Source organism: Hyla sarda, chromosome 2, assembly GCF_029499605.1.
Source record: "Hyla sarda isolate aHylSar1 chromosome 2, aHylSar1.hap1, whole genome shotgun sequence".
Classification (NCBI taxonomy): domain Eukaryota; kingdom Metazoa; phylum Chordata; class Amphibia; order Anura; family Hylidae; genus Hyla; species Hyla sarda.
This window is the reverse complement of record NC_079190.1, coordinates 294283096-294303083: the sequence shown is the minus strand read 5'-3', so window position 1 is coordinate 294303083 and position 19988 is coordinate 294283096. Positions and strand designations below refer to the sequence as shown.

General features: G+C 42.7%; 1 protein-coding gene across 3 annotated transcripts in view; it reads right to left on the bottom strand.

The window, feature by feature from the left end:
- HEATR6 (HEAT repeat containing 6) overlaps nt 1–19988 on the bottom strand; it is a 98099-nt gene that overhangs the window by 30656 nt on the left and 47455 nt on the right. For all 3 annotated transcript variants that reach the window (XM_056557508.1, XM_056557509.1, XM_056557510.1), the window contains 4 exons: nt 19603–19704; nt 13842–13979; nt 2981–3264; nt 104–281 (listed from right to left, as the gene is read on the bottom strand). In XM_056557508.1, coding sequence (XP_056413483.1) covers nt 104–281; nt 2981–3264; nt 13842–13979; nt 19603–19704 — 702 coding nt within the window. The remainder of the gene's footprint in view (nt 1–103; nt 282–2980; nt 3265–13841; nt 13980–19602; nt 19705–19988) is intronic.

Below are 19988 nucleotides of genomic sequence, written 5' to 3'. Positions count from 1 at the left end.
CATTTTACAAAAAGAAAAAATAAACAACTGTACAGACAACCAAGAACAGCCATTAACTAAATTTATTTTGTTAAATTGCTCCAAACACAACATTTACTAATACCTTTGGTGAATAATCTTTAAGCACAACTGTCATCAAAGACACAGATTGTGGACTTCCAATTCCAGGCATATCTGGAACAAAGGCTGACCAATAGCCATAAAGAACTTTCTTTTCAATAGATTTTATTGTAGATAGAAAGCAGGACAATGCTCCTTGCCTAACTTTAGCTTGAAAAGACCTTAAAAAGAAATGAAAAAAATAAAGTTCATAAATGGCCACACAAACACACACACACATACACACACAGAAGTAATTTGTTTTGCATATACTCTTTAGACTGTTAAAACATATGGTAAATTAAAAGGAGAAATATTGTATCGAAAAGGATAAGTGATACGTTTTAGATTGCGGGGGGTGCAACTGCTGGGACCCCCCCTCCATGATCTCCTGCACGGGACCATGGCTCTCCCTAGAAACAGAGCATGTTGACCCCCCACACAAAGCAGTGGCCGACATTCCCCTCCATGTATCTCTACGCTATATCTCTGGCTCTCCCATGGAGATAAACAGGGCATGTCGACCCTAGCACAGAGTCAGCTTCCCGTGCAGGAGATTGCGAGGGGTCCCCGTGGTCAGATCTTTTTGATAGGGGATACATTTTTGTGCACAAAATAGTGCTTTAATTTTATGCCTTTTATGACTAAATGTTAATGGCAAAATTAAAGCTGAGCTATGACTAGTTGCTATGGGCAAAAATATTTGGCAAAAGTATATGGGCACCCTCATATTTCCTAACAGGAAAATATTGGTAGTAGTATGTGTTACTTAAGAACTCAGGAGTTTATTTAAACATGGTACTGTCATAATGGCCATTTTCACCACTGGTCAGTTTGTGAAGTTCTTGATCTGCTACATCTGGCCCTGTGCTATTACCGAGACGTGTCTAGGACAGCTCAGCCACCATGTGGTTTAAGGCACACCAATGGAGATGCTGAGTGTGTCGCATAAATGTAGCCCATTTCAACATTTAATACAGAGACCAAACTACCTCTAAAACATCAGCACAAGAACTGAGCCTCAGGAGCTTAATGAAATGTGTGTGTGTGTGTGTGTGTGTGTGGGGGGGGGGGGCGGGGGTCAAGAAGGGCTCTGTGACTCCGTTTCTTTTACATTTCAATGGATAGATGAATGAATGACATTTTCAGACTCCCCATTTCGCTATAAAGCCTCTAAAATTGCAATTAGATAGCTAAGAGTTATTATAAAAAGTTTGATTTCTATTTATTTAACTTATTCGTTTATCTAACGCTGACATCCTGCAACATTGCACAGGGATTATCACCTTGACATGGAGACGTGAATGTTTTACAAACTTGTTGCTGGTCAATATCTCAATTATTTTTAGGCAATGTAAACATCACAGCTGATCTCTGCTAAAAGGAACTCTGCCATAAAAAGAGTTGCGCAGAGAAAAAATACTGCAAAGAGCTCAACTCCCCTAAAGTAACGGGCACCTGAAGAACCCAATTCAAGCCAAAAGGGATCCATAGGGACATAGGGTTGTCTGTTGTGCAAAGGGTCTGTTCGGCTCCTTTGTTTGGCGCCAAACGGACCGTGAATGGATCTAAAGACCATGTGATATGAATATTGCCTTAAAATAATAAAGATGGCATTTGTTTAGGATCCTGTTTTAAATTTTAGGACGAGGGTCAGTGGCTTTAACTAAAATGTAACAATTATGATTATGAGTGGATTGCAAGTATAATATCATTAATGTGCAAGACGTAAGTTCCCATCATCATAAATCACATTAGTCACTATTCATCAGAGCAAAAAGATTATCCTAATGACAGAGGATCATCTGTGCAGGAGCAGGAATCCTTTGTCCTGCTGCTGCTTTCATTCACAAGTAATAATTATGAATGTCATAATTTGGCACATGATTTTGTTTAAAAGTGGTATTCCGGTGGAAAATAATAATTTTTTTTTTTAATAAACTGGTGCCAGAAAGTTAAACAGATTTGTAAATCACTTATATTTAAAAATCTTAATCCTTTCAGTACTTATCAGCTTCTGTATGCTCCAGAGGAAGTTCTTTTCCTTTTGAATTTCTTTTCTGTCTGACCACAGTGCTCTCTGCTCACACCTCTGTCCATATCAGGAACTGTCTGGTGAGTTCCTGGAACTGAAAGAGGTGTCAGCAGAGAGCACTGTGGTCAGACAGAAAATAAATAAAGAAAATAACTTCCTCTGTAGTCTAGAGCAGCTGATAAGTACTGAAATATTGAAAAGACTGAAAAATTAATTTATAATTCTGTTTTACTTTCTGGCACCGGTTGATTAAAAAAAAAAAAAAATTGGTTTTCCACGGGAGTACCCCTTTAAAAAAGTCAGCCAACTAATAGTCTAAACTTCATACACACTGTTTGTTAGCACATTTAAAGACTTATTTTTACATTTGTACTTTCTAAGAAAAGACAGCTTTAGTAAATTCTCTCTTATGTTTCCGTTGATTTACAAGATGTCTAAATATATTATACTTCTATATACACACCTAAAAGTTATCATACATTTATGAAATTGCTCATTAATTTCTCAGCCATGTGTCAACGAGGCAAAGCCAAGCTGCTCAAGCGTCACAGCCTGGCATGCCTTCTCACCCATCCTTAATTGATGTACTGAGCCCTGTATGTTGGTCAAGAAGAAACTGAAAGTTTAGGGTGAAAAAGGTGGCGTGCCAGGCTGTGGCATTTGAGTTGCTTGACTCCACCTCCTTGACACTTAGCTGAGAAATAGAAAAGGCAACCACAATCAGTTCCCAAGAAAGGTATATTTTGCTTTTATAACCTAACATCTATCCAACAGCATCTGCAGCTCTTATCAAATACAGCTGACAGATTCCCCTTAAGTAAACAAAAACAAAAAAATCCGCCTAACCTTATTTTACTCTGTAGACCACCTTCAGCATCTGAATATTCAGAGTCACTACTGTATAATTTCTTAAATCTCGAAGACGTTGAAGCTACAGGATCTTTGCCAATACTTTTCATCTGTGATTTTTGGGGACCCAAGTAGACACTTGCATTTGAATCTCCTGCACACATTGTTATTTTGTCCAGAGCAGGTAAAAGACTATCTGCCAATTCATTCTCCATGTCATCCTTCTTCTCTTCTCCATGCTGCCCTTTCTTCTGTTTACCTCTAGACTTCTTCTTTCTATTCTGCACAAAACAAAATAAAAATCATGGCCATGATTTATCAAACCGTGTAAGAAAAAGTGGAGAAATTTTCCCCATGAAAACCAATCATAGCTCAGCTTTCACTTTACCAGAGCTCATTAAGATAGGAAAGCTGAGCTGTGATTGGTTGTTGAGGGAAAGTCTCTCCACTTTTTCTCTCACAGTTTAAATGGGGTACTCTGGTGGAGAACATTTTTTTTTTCAACTGGTGCCAGAAAGTTAGATTTGTAAATTACTTCTATTAAAAAATCTTAACACTTCCAGTATTTATTAGCGGCTTTTTGTTTTTGGGTTTCTTTTTTTTCTTCTGTCCACAGTGCTCTCTGCTGACACCTCTGTCAGTATCAGGCACTGTCCAGAGCAGCATAGGTTTGCTATGGGTTGCTCCTGTTCCTGATACGGACAGAGGTGTCAGCAGAGAGCACCATGGACAGAAAAAAAAAAAAAAAAAGAAATCCAAAATGAAAAAAACTCTCTCTGTAGTATACAGCAGCTAATAAATACTGGAAGGGTTAAGATTTTTTTAATAGAAGTAATTTACGAATCTGTTTAACATTCTGGCACCAGTTGATAAAAAAAAAAAATAAATTATATATATATATCTCCGGAGTATCCCTTTAATAAATCTGGGCCCATAGCCTTCTGATGAAAGATTTGCAAGTTTAATAATACATGACAGTGTAAAGGGTAAAATGTAGATAAGATATAGACTTTAACATAACAGCTGTCATATTACAATATTAGATGTAACACCCTCCACACCCCAAGACAAAACCCCACAGGAACCTTGGAAGACACCAAACTGTGAATAAGCTGTTAAACAGTCTTAGCTTCTGACACTCAATTGCTTTTTGAACTTTGTCAGGGCTCTCATTTTAAAGTATACCCACCATTTCATTAAAATGGTGACCTTAAAAAAATAAATTACCTCTCTAATGGGTGGTATAGTCTCCCAAAGCAAGTATTATGCTATCATTTTATGTGCATGATATAAAAAACTTTTACTATTGCCCATAGTCCTCATTCAGGATTTTGCATATCGCCCACATGTCCCAATATCCCAGTTTTTGGGATCAAAGAGATCAAACACTAAAAACATTGTAAATAGGCTCCTCTTGTCAACATGTTGCCAGAACATGTGTCTTAAGTCAGCTATTTCATCTGGAATCATGCCAGTACCCCCATTTTCTGCAGGACCAGTGGGGTTCTGTGCACAGTATGGGTAAGGAATAGTTGGGTTTTCCGTTGTGTTACAATGAGAGAGAGAGAACTTGTGTGAATATCCCCAGAATATTAGAGGTAGCTGGGCCACTGTCTCATCCTCATATTTCAGTTGGACACCAGAGGGACAGTCTTTTTTTATTTATTTTTTTGAGTTTGCAATTCTTGCCAACCACCTACCAGTCATTTCATGCTCAACAGAGAATTGCGAGCAGCATGGTCAGTTTCCCCAGCTGAATATGTTACACTATGCAGCTCAGGGAAAAGCAGTCACCGTCCACAGACAGGACGCCCTGAAAGAAAAATCTCCCATCACTACTGTGGAGAGATCAGTGAAGGTTGCCAACTGCTCCAAGACTCATTTTAAACAGGGTACTAGAATATGAGGGCAACATGTTAAGCACTACCATTATAAATTCCCATTCATACAGTGTACAGTATACCCCTACATATCTCCCCGCCAGATCTCTAAACATAGTGTGCCATCAGAAAGACAATAGTCTATGAACCAGTAGACTAAGAACAGACTGCATCCTCTGTCATAGGTTTCTCACACCAATGCTAGAGGCAACACGCATCATATACAGCAAATCTCTTTATAGAGTAACAAAGGCCTTAAACATTCCATATAACCACAGGAATATAACCAATTAGTCCCAGAAGGGACAGAAAACATTCACAAGTGGAGTATTTGTAGTAACTGTAGGGTAGACTTATCAAAACCTGTCCAGAGGAAAAGTTACTGAGTTGCCCATAGCAACCAATCAGATCGCTTCTTTCATTTTTCAGAGGCCTTGTCAAAAATTAAAGAAGTGATCTGATTGGTTGCTATGGGCAACTCAGCAACTTTTCCTTTGGACAGGTTTTGATAAATCTCCCCCTGTATTCCCAGTAATTGTGTTCCTTTTTCCCCCCTCACCTTCATCTCCATGACAAGACATACATTATACTGTTAAGGTTGGCCAACAGCTTGTAGAACCTTCCTTCCAAAGAAAAGATGCTGTTTTGAGTGTCTGTAGGACTTTTAGGGTCTGGAAAATGTATGCAGACTGGACCATGTTGCCACCACACAGATTTGTTCCACCAATGAGTCTGCTCTTTCTGCCCAAGAGGTCCACCCAATCCTCACAAAGAGGATTTTCATGCCACCGTAATGCATCTCATGGACTATCAAAAAAAAAAAAAAAAAAAAAAAAAAAAAAAAAAAGGTAGAGTCCAGTGCCACCAACAGCAATCTGTCAGGGTAGGCCATAGAGTATTTGATATTAAAGGGGTACTCCGGTACTAGCCCGTATCCAAAGGATAGGTAATAAGTGATGGCGGGCGGTCTGACTGCTATGACCCACCGCCAGCTTCAGCCCGGCGGCTTGGCTCTCCTCATCCACAGAACGACCACCCTATGATCATCTCTATGGGAGAACCGGAGATATACAAGTGCTGTACTTCGGCTCTCCCATGAAGATGCATGGAGGGGGCGTGGTCACTCTGTGCAGTGGCCGCTCCGTGTAGAAGGATAGCAAGGGCACCAGGCAGAACATTGTGCGGGGTGTCAGTGGTGAGATTCCCTCCCCCCTTGTGATCAGACACTTATCCCTTATCCTGCGGGGATAAGTTGCTAAATACCAGAGTTCCCCTTTAAGTGCGTCAAGCCTCCTCTTTATGTTCTACCCTGTTCTTCCCTGAGAAATCAGGGTAGAATGTCTGTTGGTGGCAATGTCTCTATTTATCCTTGGCTTTCTCCTCAGGATGATATCCTCATCTTTGTAATGTAAAAGCTTAAATTAGGACTGGTCTGGGGTGCCTTTTTATATAGAGGTGTCAGAGTGTCTTTACTAAAAAAGTCTCTAGCGGCCATCATTCAAAGAAAGTATCTGATCCCTCTACCTTCTTGGGTACATCAATCAATTGCACATTGTTGCGTTGCAGCTGATTCTCTAGATTGTCCTCTTTGCCCAGGAACGCTACCACATAAGTGGTCGAGAGTCTCACATTGCTCACACTGGTTTTCACAGCTGTTCTGCAAGACTTTTTTTTTTTTTTTTAAAGGTCAACAGGACATTAGAGGCATCATACGCAAATTTCAGCAGTTTTTTTTAACTGCTTCTAGACTTTGAGTTCGCCTGTCTTCAGACCCTTGTGACTGGGTCTAGCTGAATAATCTCCCTCAATATTAGCCTTACCTTGTCGCATTTTTTTAGTACGCATAATGGAGAGCATAGTACGTTAACAGCCCTACCTTTATGACAGTTACGGACAGGGTCTCACACAATAAATAGAATGTAAAAGGAATAAGATTAATTCAGGATAAATTCCCTGGGGAGCATTCCCACACCTGCATAAATGTTATATCAGAACTTTAGGAACTCTACTGAGAGGATGCATGAGATAGCCAAGAGAGGGTCTGAGTTCTCCCACTGTAAATTGGCAGAGTATGGAAATCCAACAGCAATACCTCTAGTGGCCACAAGATGGCAGGAGCAGACTGCATCTCAGTAGATCTATATGGTGAAAAGTCCAGATGTGTGACGCAGCAAGAAATACAGAGCAGAAAGTTCTCAATTTGCAATAAGAGTGGTGTGGGGTTTAGCTGGGCTTAGAGGAGGTACAGGCACCACAAGAAGGCATCCACCGCCAGGTAAATGAAAGAAGCAGGTCTGAGGTGAAACTGAAGTGAAGAGTTTCTTTGCCATATCGAAGAACTGCCAAGTGGAATGACAGTCTATGGCGGCTCCTCACTCACCAGTCATACCATCTGGTAGATCAGCAGAGAAGGAGAAACCGGATGACAGCACCTGCACCTACCTGACGTCCTGCAGCAGTTTGACTGTGCAGGCCCCCGCAGTCCAGAGGCTCCTTGAGGGTCTGTGCTGCCATGCACTAGGGTCTGGTGCTCTCCTATACGTAATGGGCCACAGATTATACAGTGCCCTGACTACAAAGCAAGATTCCTCAAATGGTGGGGCCAGGCGCCCAGAGCACAGTATATGAGGACTTTAGCGGCAGCTTAAAGGGGTACCCCGGTGGAAAACAATATACAGTGATCCCTCAACTTACAATGGCCTCAACATATAATTGTTTCAACATTGAATGGTCTTTTCTGGACCATTGTAACTTGAAACAAGACTCCACTAATACAACTCATACAATGCTACAGACAGGCCAGATCTGTGAAACGTGTCAATGGCGGAAGGGACTGACCAATCAGAATGGGCATTCACTGGTAAAACCTGTATTACTGAAGCGTATGCACTGAATTCCTGTCTGGTAGCGCCCCTACAGTACAGGGAGGTAGTACATGTTCTGTACTCTTTACCTATGCCTGGGATAGCTGCTCTTTTGGACACCAGGTGAGGACGGCTCCATGTTACTTTATTTTAGGACACTGCGTGTACTGAACAGGACCCTGAAGAAGCTTCTGTCCTCTACATAGACAGTGATTTACAGCTTCCAGCAGATCTTTCTTACTTTATCTATATTAGTTATCTACTTATCTTTCTTTAATCCTCCTTTTTTCCTATTTTTGGATGACATTTTGGGACTTCGGAACCAATTACCAGGTTTCCATAGAGTTATGGTCTCAACATACAACGACGGGGGGGGTGGCTGGGGGCTTGCGGGGGGGGGCGGACTGGGTGACGGGGGCGGACATGGGTGACAGCGGGCGGGGGGGGGGGGGCGGACATGGGTGACAGCGGGGGGGGGGGCGGACATGGGTGACGGGGGGGCGGACATGGGTGACACGGGGTGAGGGGGCGGGCGGACATGGGTGACACGGGGGGGGGCGGACATGGGTGACACGGGGGGGGGGGCGGACATGGGTGACACGGGGGGGGGGGGGGCGGACATGGGTGACACGGGGGGGGGGCGGACATGGGTGACACGGGGGGGCGGACATGGGTGACACGGGGGGGGGGGGGCGGACATGGGTGACACGGGGGGGGGCGGACATGGGTGACACGGGGGGGGGCGGACATGGGTGACACGGGGGGGGGCGGACATGGGTGACAGGGGGGGGGCGGACATGGGTGACAGGGGGGGGGGCGGACATGGGTGACAGGGGGGGGGCGGACATGGGTGACAGGGGGGGGGGCGGACATGGGTGACAGGGGGGGGGGCGGACATGGGTGACAGGGGGGGGGTGGACATGGGTGACGGGGGGGGTGGACATGGGTGACGGGGGGGTGGACATGGGTGACGGGGGGGTGGACATGGGTGACAGGGGGGTGTGGACATGGGTGACAGGGGGGGGTGGACATGGGTGACAGGGGGGGGTGGACATGGGTGACAGGGGGGGGTGGACATGGGTGACAGGGGGGGGTGGACATGGGTGACAGGGGGGGGTGGACATGGGTGACAGGGGGGGGTGGACATGGGTGACAGGGGGGGGTGGACATGGGTGACAGGGGGGGGGGTGGACATGGGTGACAGGGGGGGGGGTGGACATGGGTGACAGGGGGGGGGGTGGACATGGGTGACAGGGGGGGGTGGACATGGGTGACAGGGGGGGTGGACATGGGTGACAGGGGGGGGTGGACATGGGTGACAGGGGGGGTGGACATGGGTGACAGGGGGGGTGGACATGGGTGACAGGGGGGGTGGACATGGGTGACAGGGGGGGTGGACATGGGTGACAGGGGGGGTGGACATGGGTGACAGGGGGGGGTGGACATGGGTGACAGGGGGGGGTGGACATGGGTGACAGGGGGGGGTGGACATGGGTGACAGGGGGGGGGGTGGACATGGGTGACAGGGGGGGGGGGTGGACATGGGTGACAGGGGGGGGGTGGACATGGGTGACAGGGGGGGGGTGGACATGGGTGACAGGGGGGGGGTGGACATGGGTGACAGGGGGGGGGGGTGGACATGGGTGACAGGGGGGGGGGGTGGACATGGGTGACAGGGGGGGGGGGGTGGACATGGGTGACAGGGGGGGGTGGACATGGGTGACAGGGGGGGGTGGACATGGGTGACAGGGGGGGGTGGACATGGGTGACAGGGGGGGGTGGACATGGGTGACAGGGGGGGGTGGACATGGGTGACGGGGGGGGTGGACATGGGTGACGGGGGGGGTGGACATGGGTGACGGGGGGGGTGGACATGGGTGACAGGGGGGGTGGACATGGGTGACAGGGGGGGTGGACATGGGTGACAGGGGGGGTGGACATGGGTGACAGGGGGGGTGGACATGGGTGACAGGGGGGGGGGGGTGGACATGGGTGACAGGGGGGGGGTGGACATGGGTGACAGGGGGGGGGTGGACATGGGTGACAGGGGGGGGGACCACGGCATGCACGGGAGTCCGGCGAAGGTGAAGATCGTTCCGCCCCAGGGACCCATTTTCGGCTCACTGGGTCGCAAGGTAGGAGGGGGACGCAGTGCGCACGCAGGCTTCCCTTCCCCCCTGCGCCGCCAGTCATAAGCGCGCAGGCCGGGATATTATAAAATAAATAAATAAAAATCCCAGCAAAATCCCACGGCACCACGGCCAGGGGCGAACGGCACACACGTGTGCCACGGCACCGCGGGGTGACAGCGGGGGGGGGGGGGGGGGGGCGGACATGGGTGACAGCGGGGGGGGGGGCGGACATGGGTGACAGCCGGGGGGGGGGGGGGGGGCACGGACATGGGTGACAGCGCCAAGACCGTATCAACCCGTAGAGTAAAGTAAACAGAGGGGGGGGGGGCGGACTGGGTGATGGGGGGGGGCGGACTGGGTGACGAGGGGGGAGGGGTGGACATGGGTCACAGGGGGGGAGGTGGACATGGGTCACAGGGGGGGGGGAGGTGGACATGGGTCATTTATACCGCATGATGAACGACCTAAATTTTTTTTATAAATAAAAAAAAACGCAGAATAGATTTTTTTTTATGTATACCACCCCATAAAAAATTATCAGTGTCACTTGTACCCCAGAATTGTACCAATGAAAGCGTCAACTTGCCTCCCAAAAATATTTTTGCACCGCAAGGCCTCTGCAATTTTATATGATGCCAACAAAATATCCTAAACAAAAAGGAGGCCCCAAAATTCACACAGCACGCCTTCATGTCTGAGGCCTGTGTTAGAGACACGTAGCGAACAAAGGCCACATATGGGATATTTCTAAATACGTCAGAATTCTGGGAATAAATCTTGAGTTGTATTTATTTGTCAACACCTACTGTGTTACAGAGAAAAAAAAATGGATAAAATATCTGCAAAAAAATGAAATTTTACAATTTAGCCTCCACTTTGCTTTCATTTCTGTATAACGCCTAAAGGGGCAATAAACTCCTTAATAACGTGGTGACCCCGCGTCATATGGGGTCGGTCCCAGCGGCTATCAATGGCTGGGACCAGTGGCTAATCCCTGATATTAACCCTTCAGATGCGGTGAAAGTAAAACCTTCCTGGCAGCTCAGTTGGGCTGATTGGGACCACCGCGGTGAAATCGGTGTCCCGATCAGCTGTACGGACACGACGAGGGTCCCTACCTTCCTCCTCGGCATCAGATTGTCGACTCACTGCTCCGTGCCTGAGAGCCAGGCAGGAGCAGTAGAGAGCCGATAACACTGATCAATGCAATGCTATGGCATAGCATTGATAAGTACATGCAATCAATGTACTGCATGTTATAGTCCCCTATGTAAAAAATAAATAAATAGTTAATAAATGTGATTTAACTCCTTCCCTAATAAAAGTTTGAATCACCCCCCTTTTCCCATTAAAAAATATGTAAATAAAAATACAAACATATATGTGGTATTGCTGCGTGCGTAATTGTCCGAACTATAAAAATATATTGTTAACTAAACCGCACGGTGAATGGTGTACACGTTTAAAATTCCAGAGTCCAAAATAGCGTATTTTTTGTCACTTTTTATGGCATAAAAAAATGAATAAAAAGTGATTAAAAAAAAAAAACGCTCAAAACAAAAAATGGTACCAATAAAAACTTCAGATCACGGCGCAAAAAATGAGCCCTCATACAATAAAAAGTTATAGGGGTCAGAAAAGGAAATTTTTAAAGGTATTACCGTAATTTTCGTGCAAGTAGTTATGATTTTTTCCAGAAGTAATACAAAATCAAACCTATATAAATAGGGGATCATTTTAATTGTATGGACCTACAGAATAAAGATAAGGTGTCATTAAAAAAAAATTAAAAATGCACTGCGTGGAAACGGAAGCCCCCAAAAATTACAAAATGGCCTTTTTTTTTAATAAAAAATGTTGGTAAAAAGATTTTTTTTTCTTTTTTGTCGCACAAAGAATTTTTTTTTTTTTTTGTTTCGCCGTAGATTTTTGGGTAAAATGACTGATGTCATTACAAAGTAGAATTGGTGGTGCATAAAAAAAGCCATCATATGAGTCTGTAGATGCAAAATTGAAAGGGTTATGATTTTTAAAAGGTAAGGAGGAAAAAACCAAAAATTGCAAAAAGGAAAAACCCTGAGTCCTTAAGGGGTTATTGTCATTCTGACTACTTTATGGGGGTAACCTACAGGCCCCTCAATTTTACTTCAGAATGGAACCGGTCCCTGAAAAATCATATTTTGAAATTTTCTTGAAAATCTGGAAAATTGCTGCTAAACTTATAAACCTTCTAAAAAAGTAAAAGAAATGTTTATCAAATGATGGAAACATAAAGTAGACATATTGTAGATGTGAATTAATCATTAATTTGGTGCAGCATAACTATTTATCATACGATCAGAAAATGGAAAAATCGAGAAAAATGCTAATTTTTCATATTTTTTGCAGAATTTTTTTTTTCTTTACAAAAAACACAAAATATATCAATCAAAATTTACCACTGATGTAAAGTACAATATAACACGAAAAATTGTGTCAGAATCGCTTTCATAAGTAAAAGGGTCCCAAAGTTATTACCAAATATGTGGACACATTTTAGAAAATTAGCCTTGGTCATTAAGGTCAAAACAGGCTAAGGAGTAAAGGGGTTAAAGAGTACCTGTCACCAAAGTAAACTTTTTATATATTGGCCGAGATTTATCAAACTGTGTGAGAGAAGAAAAACAGACTTTCCCACAGCAACCAATCACAGCTCAGCTAACGAGCTCTGGTTAAGTGAAAGCTGAGTTGTGATTGGTTGCTGTGGGAAAATCGCTCCACATTTTTCAGTGACATCGCGCCTGCTGGGGAATGCTCACTTTCTCGTGCTGGGAGCTCACAAAATGTGAGCAAGGAAAAAAAGGTATTTTACAGAGCTTTTTAAAGCTTGGAAATTTTTTTAGGGCAGGAGGGGTGTTAGGCGTAGTTGGGGAATATAATCAAATTATTTCTAATTATTTAGAAAATATGGTTTGAGTACAGGTACTCTAAGGGTAGGGTCCCAATTGTCATATTTTGATGTGTATTTGCTGCAGTGTATTTTTCTAACAAATTGAAGTAGGGTAGCAAAATCAGCAGCAGAAAATATGCAGCTGATTATGCTGAAAATAGCATAAAGTTGCACGACTAATGTTTTCAACTACAGTCTTTTTTTATATTGGGGATGTACGGCAATGGATTGTCATAGTTGTTTCACTTCTAGTTTGGGATGCCCATAATAAGGAATATTACATAAAATGTTTTCCCTGACTTTTCAGCCTTAGATAAAGGGTGCAATAGCTACAAAACACAACATAGAGCCGAAGCGAGTTTGCTAAGGCTTCTTTCACGCTGCCGCTGCACCAAGTCAAGAACAGCCATCAAACTCTCTTTTATCCTCTTTATTTGCACCAACATCCTTAACTGATAATGTCTGCATGCCTCAAGAAGTGGTCACATGACTGTGAAACTCGTCACATAGCATTGTGGGTAATAAACCTTTGTTCATCCCTTGGAAGTTGTATAGCGCCTGATTAACCTCACTACCACCTGGAGGATCAAATCGTGTAGTGTCTGCATGAATGAGCTGGGGAATGCTGCAACCAACATCTACCCTGTATGACTAAGGGTTCTAACGCACCTGAAACGCGTTACTTTTGGGTGAGCTGAAAAATGCATTTACTGCCAACATCTACCATGTATGACATGGTTGCACTTGTTCGCACAACCTCCTTCGGTATGCGATTTACTTTTGTACGCTTCCCGCTGTCCCACACTATGGAGCACTGTGCTTTCTTTCTAGCTCCTCTTAGGAATAGTAAAATTATGGGCATCTAAAAGTTGCCTGATCAAGATACTCTTCAGACAGAGAACCAAGCCTTTCTTCCTCAACAATTGCACACACGTAAGACTTTAGGTGTCATTACTCTCTATGATCCATCACATTTCCAAAGATAAAAATCTGTACAACAAGCAATTTTTTTACAAGGTTTATGGGACAAGGCCCTTAGAAAGCATTTGTTACCCAAGATGATCGAACTGATGTGGATTCACTTTGTTCTGGTTTTGAAGGCGATCTTCCATCATACTGAGGCAAAGGTAATGGATACAGGACTGAAGGCATTTCTATATTGAATCCAGGAAGTTGATGAAACATATATTTCTGCAAAAAATGTACAATTAAAAGTTACCTCTAGCTTGCCAAGGACAACTCCCGCAGAACAAAATGGTTATGCATACCACCTGTCTATGTACCTATCAATACAAAAAAATATTAAATACAGAATTTATAGGCAATAATTGTGTGTAACCGGCATATTTACATAGCTACTTAAAATGTCTTACTTTTCTTATATTACTTTCTAAGTGGACAGGCTACCACATTTTATAGTATGTATTATTGCAGACTGAGGAGGTTTATGAATATTAACAGACATTATGCATGCAGGTGAAAGGAAAATACAGGGTACTGGGAGGTTAAAATAAATAAATAAAATTAAAAAGCTTCATTCTCCTTTATAAAAATAAAGTTTCACCTATTCACAAATATACAGTAGTGATTCAGAAGCAAAGTGTATAATAGGCACACTATAAAAGGAGTACTCAGGGATAAATATAGTAGTGATTCAGAAGCAAAGTGTATAATAGGCACACTATAAAAGGAGTACTCAGGGATAAATACAGTAGTGATTCAGAAGCAAAGTGTATAATAGGCACACTATAAAAGGAGTACTCAGGGATAAATACAGTAGTGATTCAGAAGCAAAGTGTATAATAGGCACACTATAAAAGGAGTACTCAGGGATAAATATAGTAGTGATTCAGAAGCAAAGTGGATAATAGGCACACTATAAAAGGAGTACTCAGGGATAAATATAGTAGTGATTCAGAAGCACAGTGTATAATAGGCACACTATAAAAGGAGTACTCAGGGATAAATACAGTAGTGATTCAGAAGCAAAGTGTATAATAGGCACACTATAAAAGGAGTACTCAGGGATAAATACAGTAGTGATTCAGAAGCAAAGTGGATAATAGGCACACTATAAAAGGAGTACTCAGGGATAAATATAGTAGTGATTCAGAAGCAAAGTGTATAATAGGCACACTATAAAAGGAGTACTCAGGGATAAATACAGTAGTGATTCAGAAGCAAAAGTGTATAATAGGCACACTATAAAAGGAGTACTCAGGGATAAATATAGTAGTGATTCAGAAGCAAAGTGGATAATAGGCACACTATAAAAGGAGTACTCAGGGATAAATATAGTAGTGATTCAGAAGCAAAGTGTATAATAGGCACACTATAAAAGGAGTACTCAGGGATAAATACAGTAGTGATTCAGAAGCAAAGTGTATAATAGGCACACTATAAAAGGAGTACTCAGGGATAAATATAGTAGTGATTCAGAAGCAAAGTGGATAATAGGCACACTATAAAAGGAGTACTCAGGGATAAATATAGTAGTGATTCAGAAGCAAAGTGTATAATAGGCACACTATAAAAGGAGTACTCAGGGATAAATATAGTAGTGATTCAGAAGCAAAGTGGATAATAGGCACACTATAAAAGGAGTACTCAGGGATAAATATAGTAGTGATTCAGAAGCAAAGTGTATAATAGGCACACTATAAAAGGAGTACTCAGGGATAAATACAGTAGTGATTCAGAAGCAAAGTGTATAATAGGCACACTATAAAAGGAGTACTCAGGGATAAATATAGTAGTGATTCAGAAGCAAAGTGGATAATAGGCACACTATAAAAGGAGTACTCAGGGATAAATACAGTAGTGATTCAGAAGCAAAAGTGTATAATAGGCACACTATAAAAGGAGTACTCAGGGATAAATATAGTAGTGATTCAGAAGCAAAGTGGATAATAGGCACACTATAAAAGGAGTACTCAGGGATAAATATAGTAGTGATTCAGAAGCAAAGTGTATAATAGGCACACTATAAAAGGAGTACTCAGGGATAAATACAGTAGTGATTCAGAAGCAAAGTGTATAATAGGCACACTATAAAAGGAGTACTCAGGGATAAATATAGTAGTGATTCAGAAGCAAAGTGGATAATAGGCACACTATAAAAGGAGTACTCAGGGATAAATATAGTAGTGATTCAGAAGCAAAGTGGATAATAGGCACACTATAAGGAGTACTCAGGGATAAATATAGAAGTGTATAATAGGCACACTATAAAAGGAGTACTCAGGGATAAATACAGTAGTGATTCAGAAGCAAAGTGTATAATAGGCTTACTATAAAAGGAGTACTCAGGGATAAATATAGTAGTGATTCAGAAGCAAAGTGTATAATAGGCACACTATTAAAGGAGTACTCAGGGATAAATATAGTAGTGATTCAGAAGCAAAGTGTATAATAGGCACACTATTAAAGGAGAACTTCGGGATAAGAAAACTTATCCCCTATAGGGGATTAGTTTCAGATCACAGGGGTTCCCACCGCTGGGGCCCCCACGATCTCCTGTACCGGGGCCTCGGCTCTTTGCTGAAATAGCACGTTTCAACCACCACATGACACGGATGCATCGCTCTGGCTCTCCCATAGAGATGTATTGGGGGGGGGGGGGGCGTGTCAGCTTCCGCGCCATGGGGTGCTGTTTCTTAAAAAGAGGCTGAATATGTAATAAAAGACCACAGGTGAAACTGAGAAGAGCTTGGGGCACTTATTTATACACACCATGAGCAACACTGGTAGGGAGAGAGATGGTCAGGACTAAGTACACCCATTATCCAGGATAATAATTATATAATTATCCATGACATGCATTTTAAAAATCGGCATCAAAATGCCAGAGTGGGGCACAGTTCTCCCTGCTGTATAGAACTATGCAGTAGGAGATGAAGCTTCCCCTGCTCTGTTTCCATAGCACCTGTCTCCAGCGCAAGGCCCAGGATAATGCGATTCTATGGCACTGGGTCTCGTGCTGGGGATGGCTGTTGGGGAGACAGAGCAGGAAGCTCTGTCTCATAATGCATAGAAGTATACAGTGGAGCGTGGCAGGGAGAACAGTGCCCCGTTGAGGGATTTAGGCACCAAATTTGAAATGAATGTTATTTAGACAAATTACTATCATGCACAGTGCTGTATAATAGTCGGTTGTAAGCATTAGAGGTACACTTTGAAAAGGAGTTTTACCACGATTCATTTTCCACAGAAAACTTAAAGGGATTGTGCAGAATTAGAAAAACCAGAGCTGATTTATTTAAAAAAAAATAAAAAATACAGCACCTCACCTGTTCCAATGTTTTGTGTTGTATTGCAACCTAGTTCACTGAAGTGAATGAAGCCAAGTTGTAATACCACATACAACCATAGGAGAGAAAAATATTAACCCTGATTTTCCCTTCTTGGATAACCCCTTAAATGTTTTGTTAGACTGAATGAAAATAATTGTTTGCCTCTGAAAAATAATGCAGCCATGACCTTATTCCCTTGCCTTCCTTTTATTCCTTCCCCTCTTCAGGTATGTTCACACGTAGGCAGATTTGATGCACATGATTTTCTGATTTTCATTGTAAACTATAACAGCTTCTAATCTGCAGGTACAAATCTGCACAGGATCCTGTAGGTATGAACGTACCCTTAATATGAAAATCTGTGTGGTGGGAGGAGCTTCCATCACATGGTTTGCTTTGAACTTCATTTCCCAGCAGTCATTAGGGCAGATGCTCATTCTTGTGCTGCATAGTGCATCCATCAGGAGGAAGTTATCTCTTCTCTCCTCACACAGTGAACTATGTTATTATAGAAAATATCTAGAGATAAGCGACCTTACAGTAAATTCGATTCATCACAAACTTCTCGGCTCGGCAGTTGATGACTTATCCTGCATAAATTAGTTCAGCTTTTAGGTGCTCCCGTTGGCTGGAAAAGGTGGATACAGTCCTAGGAGACTTTCCTAGGACTGTATCCACCTTTTCCAGCCCACCAGAGCACCTGAAGGCTGCACTAATTTATGCAGGATAAGTCATCAACTGCCGAGCAGAGAAGTTTGTGACGAATCGAATTTACTGTAAGTTCGCTCATCTCTAAAAATATCCTTCCCTCCCCTCCTGTCATGTGAATTTAGTGGTACAGACTGTAACCTATAGAAGTTATAGCAATAAATAATATGATATGAGGTATATTTACCTCATCATGTCAAGTAACTATTTAGCCGAACTCCCTCCTGCATATTTATTGCAGGGAATTATGTACTTCTAGAAGTTTCTGATAGGTCGGCATATGAGCGGTATTCTGCAGTCACTAGCTGTATAGTCAGTGTGTGTGAGGAGAACAGAGCATGCCTGACCAGAAAAGGAAACACAGGACATATCCCACGGCAACAAGCAAAAACCAAGAGAGCATCCAGCCTATATTGGTAGGGCTAGGATTACTTTCTGATAATTACTTGTACAGTGATCCCTCAACTTACAATGGCCTCAACATACAATAGTTTCAACATACAATGGTCTTTTCTGGACCATTGTAACTTGAAACCAGACTCAACATACAATGCTACAGACAGTCCAAATCTGCAAAACATGTCAATGGCTGGAAGAACCGACCAATCAGAATGGGCATTCACTGGTAAAACCCCTGTATTCCTGAAGTGTATGCACTGACTGGTGTCTGGTAGCGCCCCCTACAGTACAGGGAGGTATTACATGTTCTGTACTCTTTACCTGTATTACTGAAGTGCATGCACTGACTGGTGTCTGGTAGCGCCCCCTACAGTACAGGGAGGTATTACATGTTCTGTACTCTTTACCTGTATTACTGAAGTGCATGCACTGACTGGTGTCTGGTAGCGCCCCCTACAGTACAGGGAGGTATTACATGTTCTGTACTCTTTACCTGTATTACTGAAGTGCATGCACTGACTGGTGTCTGGTAGCGCCCCCTACAGTACAGGGAGGTATTACATGTTCTGTACTAATTTTAAACTATTCCATGTTAGCTGCTCCTTTGGACACCAAGTAAGGGCGGCTCCATTACTTTTTTAGGACATTTTGTGTACTGTACAGGACCCTGAAGAAGCTCTAGTAAATCTCTGTCTATTTCAGTGTTCTCCAACCAGGGTGCCTCCAGCTGTGGCAAAACTACAACTCCCAGCATGCCCAGACAGCCAAAGGCTGTCCGGGCATGCTGGGAGTTGTAGTTTTGTCACAGCTGGAGGCACCCTGGTTGGAAAACACTGAAATAGACAGTGATTTACAGCTTCTAGTAGATCTTTCTTACTTTTATCTATATCAGTTATCTACCATACTTAATTTTCTTTAATTCTCACTTTTTCCTATTTTTGGATGACATTTTGGTGGCTTCAGAACCAATTACCAGGTTTCCATAGAGTTCTGGTCTCAACATACAATGGTCGCCCTGGAACCAATGAATATTGTAACTTGAGGGACCACTGTATTTGCAAATATGTTTCATTTCACATAATGCTTCAGTTTCGACCTGTTTATCTTCATGATTAAACCCCTTTAAATAATTGTTATCACCATGAGCAGACTGAGTAAATACGCAGAAAGACATATGCAACTGATACTTTTATACACCGTAAGCTGTGTTGGCAACTCTAAGGAGGTATACTCGTTGGCATATACAGTAGTTAGAGACTTTTGTTCCAACTCAGCAATTTGCATTATAAGGAAATATAATAGCCCATATGGCCTCAAAGTACAAGCTGGAAAAATTGTGGAAAAATAAATATTAACTGAGAAAAAGCACATAAAACACTCTACATACAGATACAATATAAAAGAATATGTAATACCTTTAACACAGCAAGCAGCGATCCAAGTTGGTCTGTTTCCATTAAGATCATTTTGCTACCATTCAAAATAGACTGTATGCCTTTCAAAGCATTTTGTAACAACTGAAAAATATATCAAGAGATGTGTCACTGAAGTTGCAAACAAAAAAAATGCAAAGAAATATAGATAAACAGATTTCCTGTAAATATATGCAAGTATAATATACAGGCATATAAAAAAGACCACGGGGACAGGTATATAAATACTTAAAGGGGTACTCCCGTGGAAAACTTTTTTTATTTTTAAATCAACTGGTGCCAGAAAGTTAAAAAGATTTGTAAATTACTTCTATTAAAAAATCTTAATCCTTCCAATACTTTTTAGGGGCTGTATACATAAGAAATGC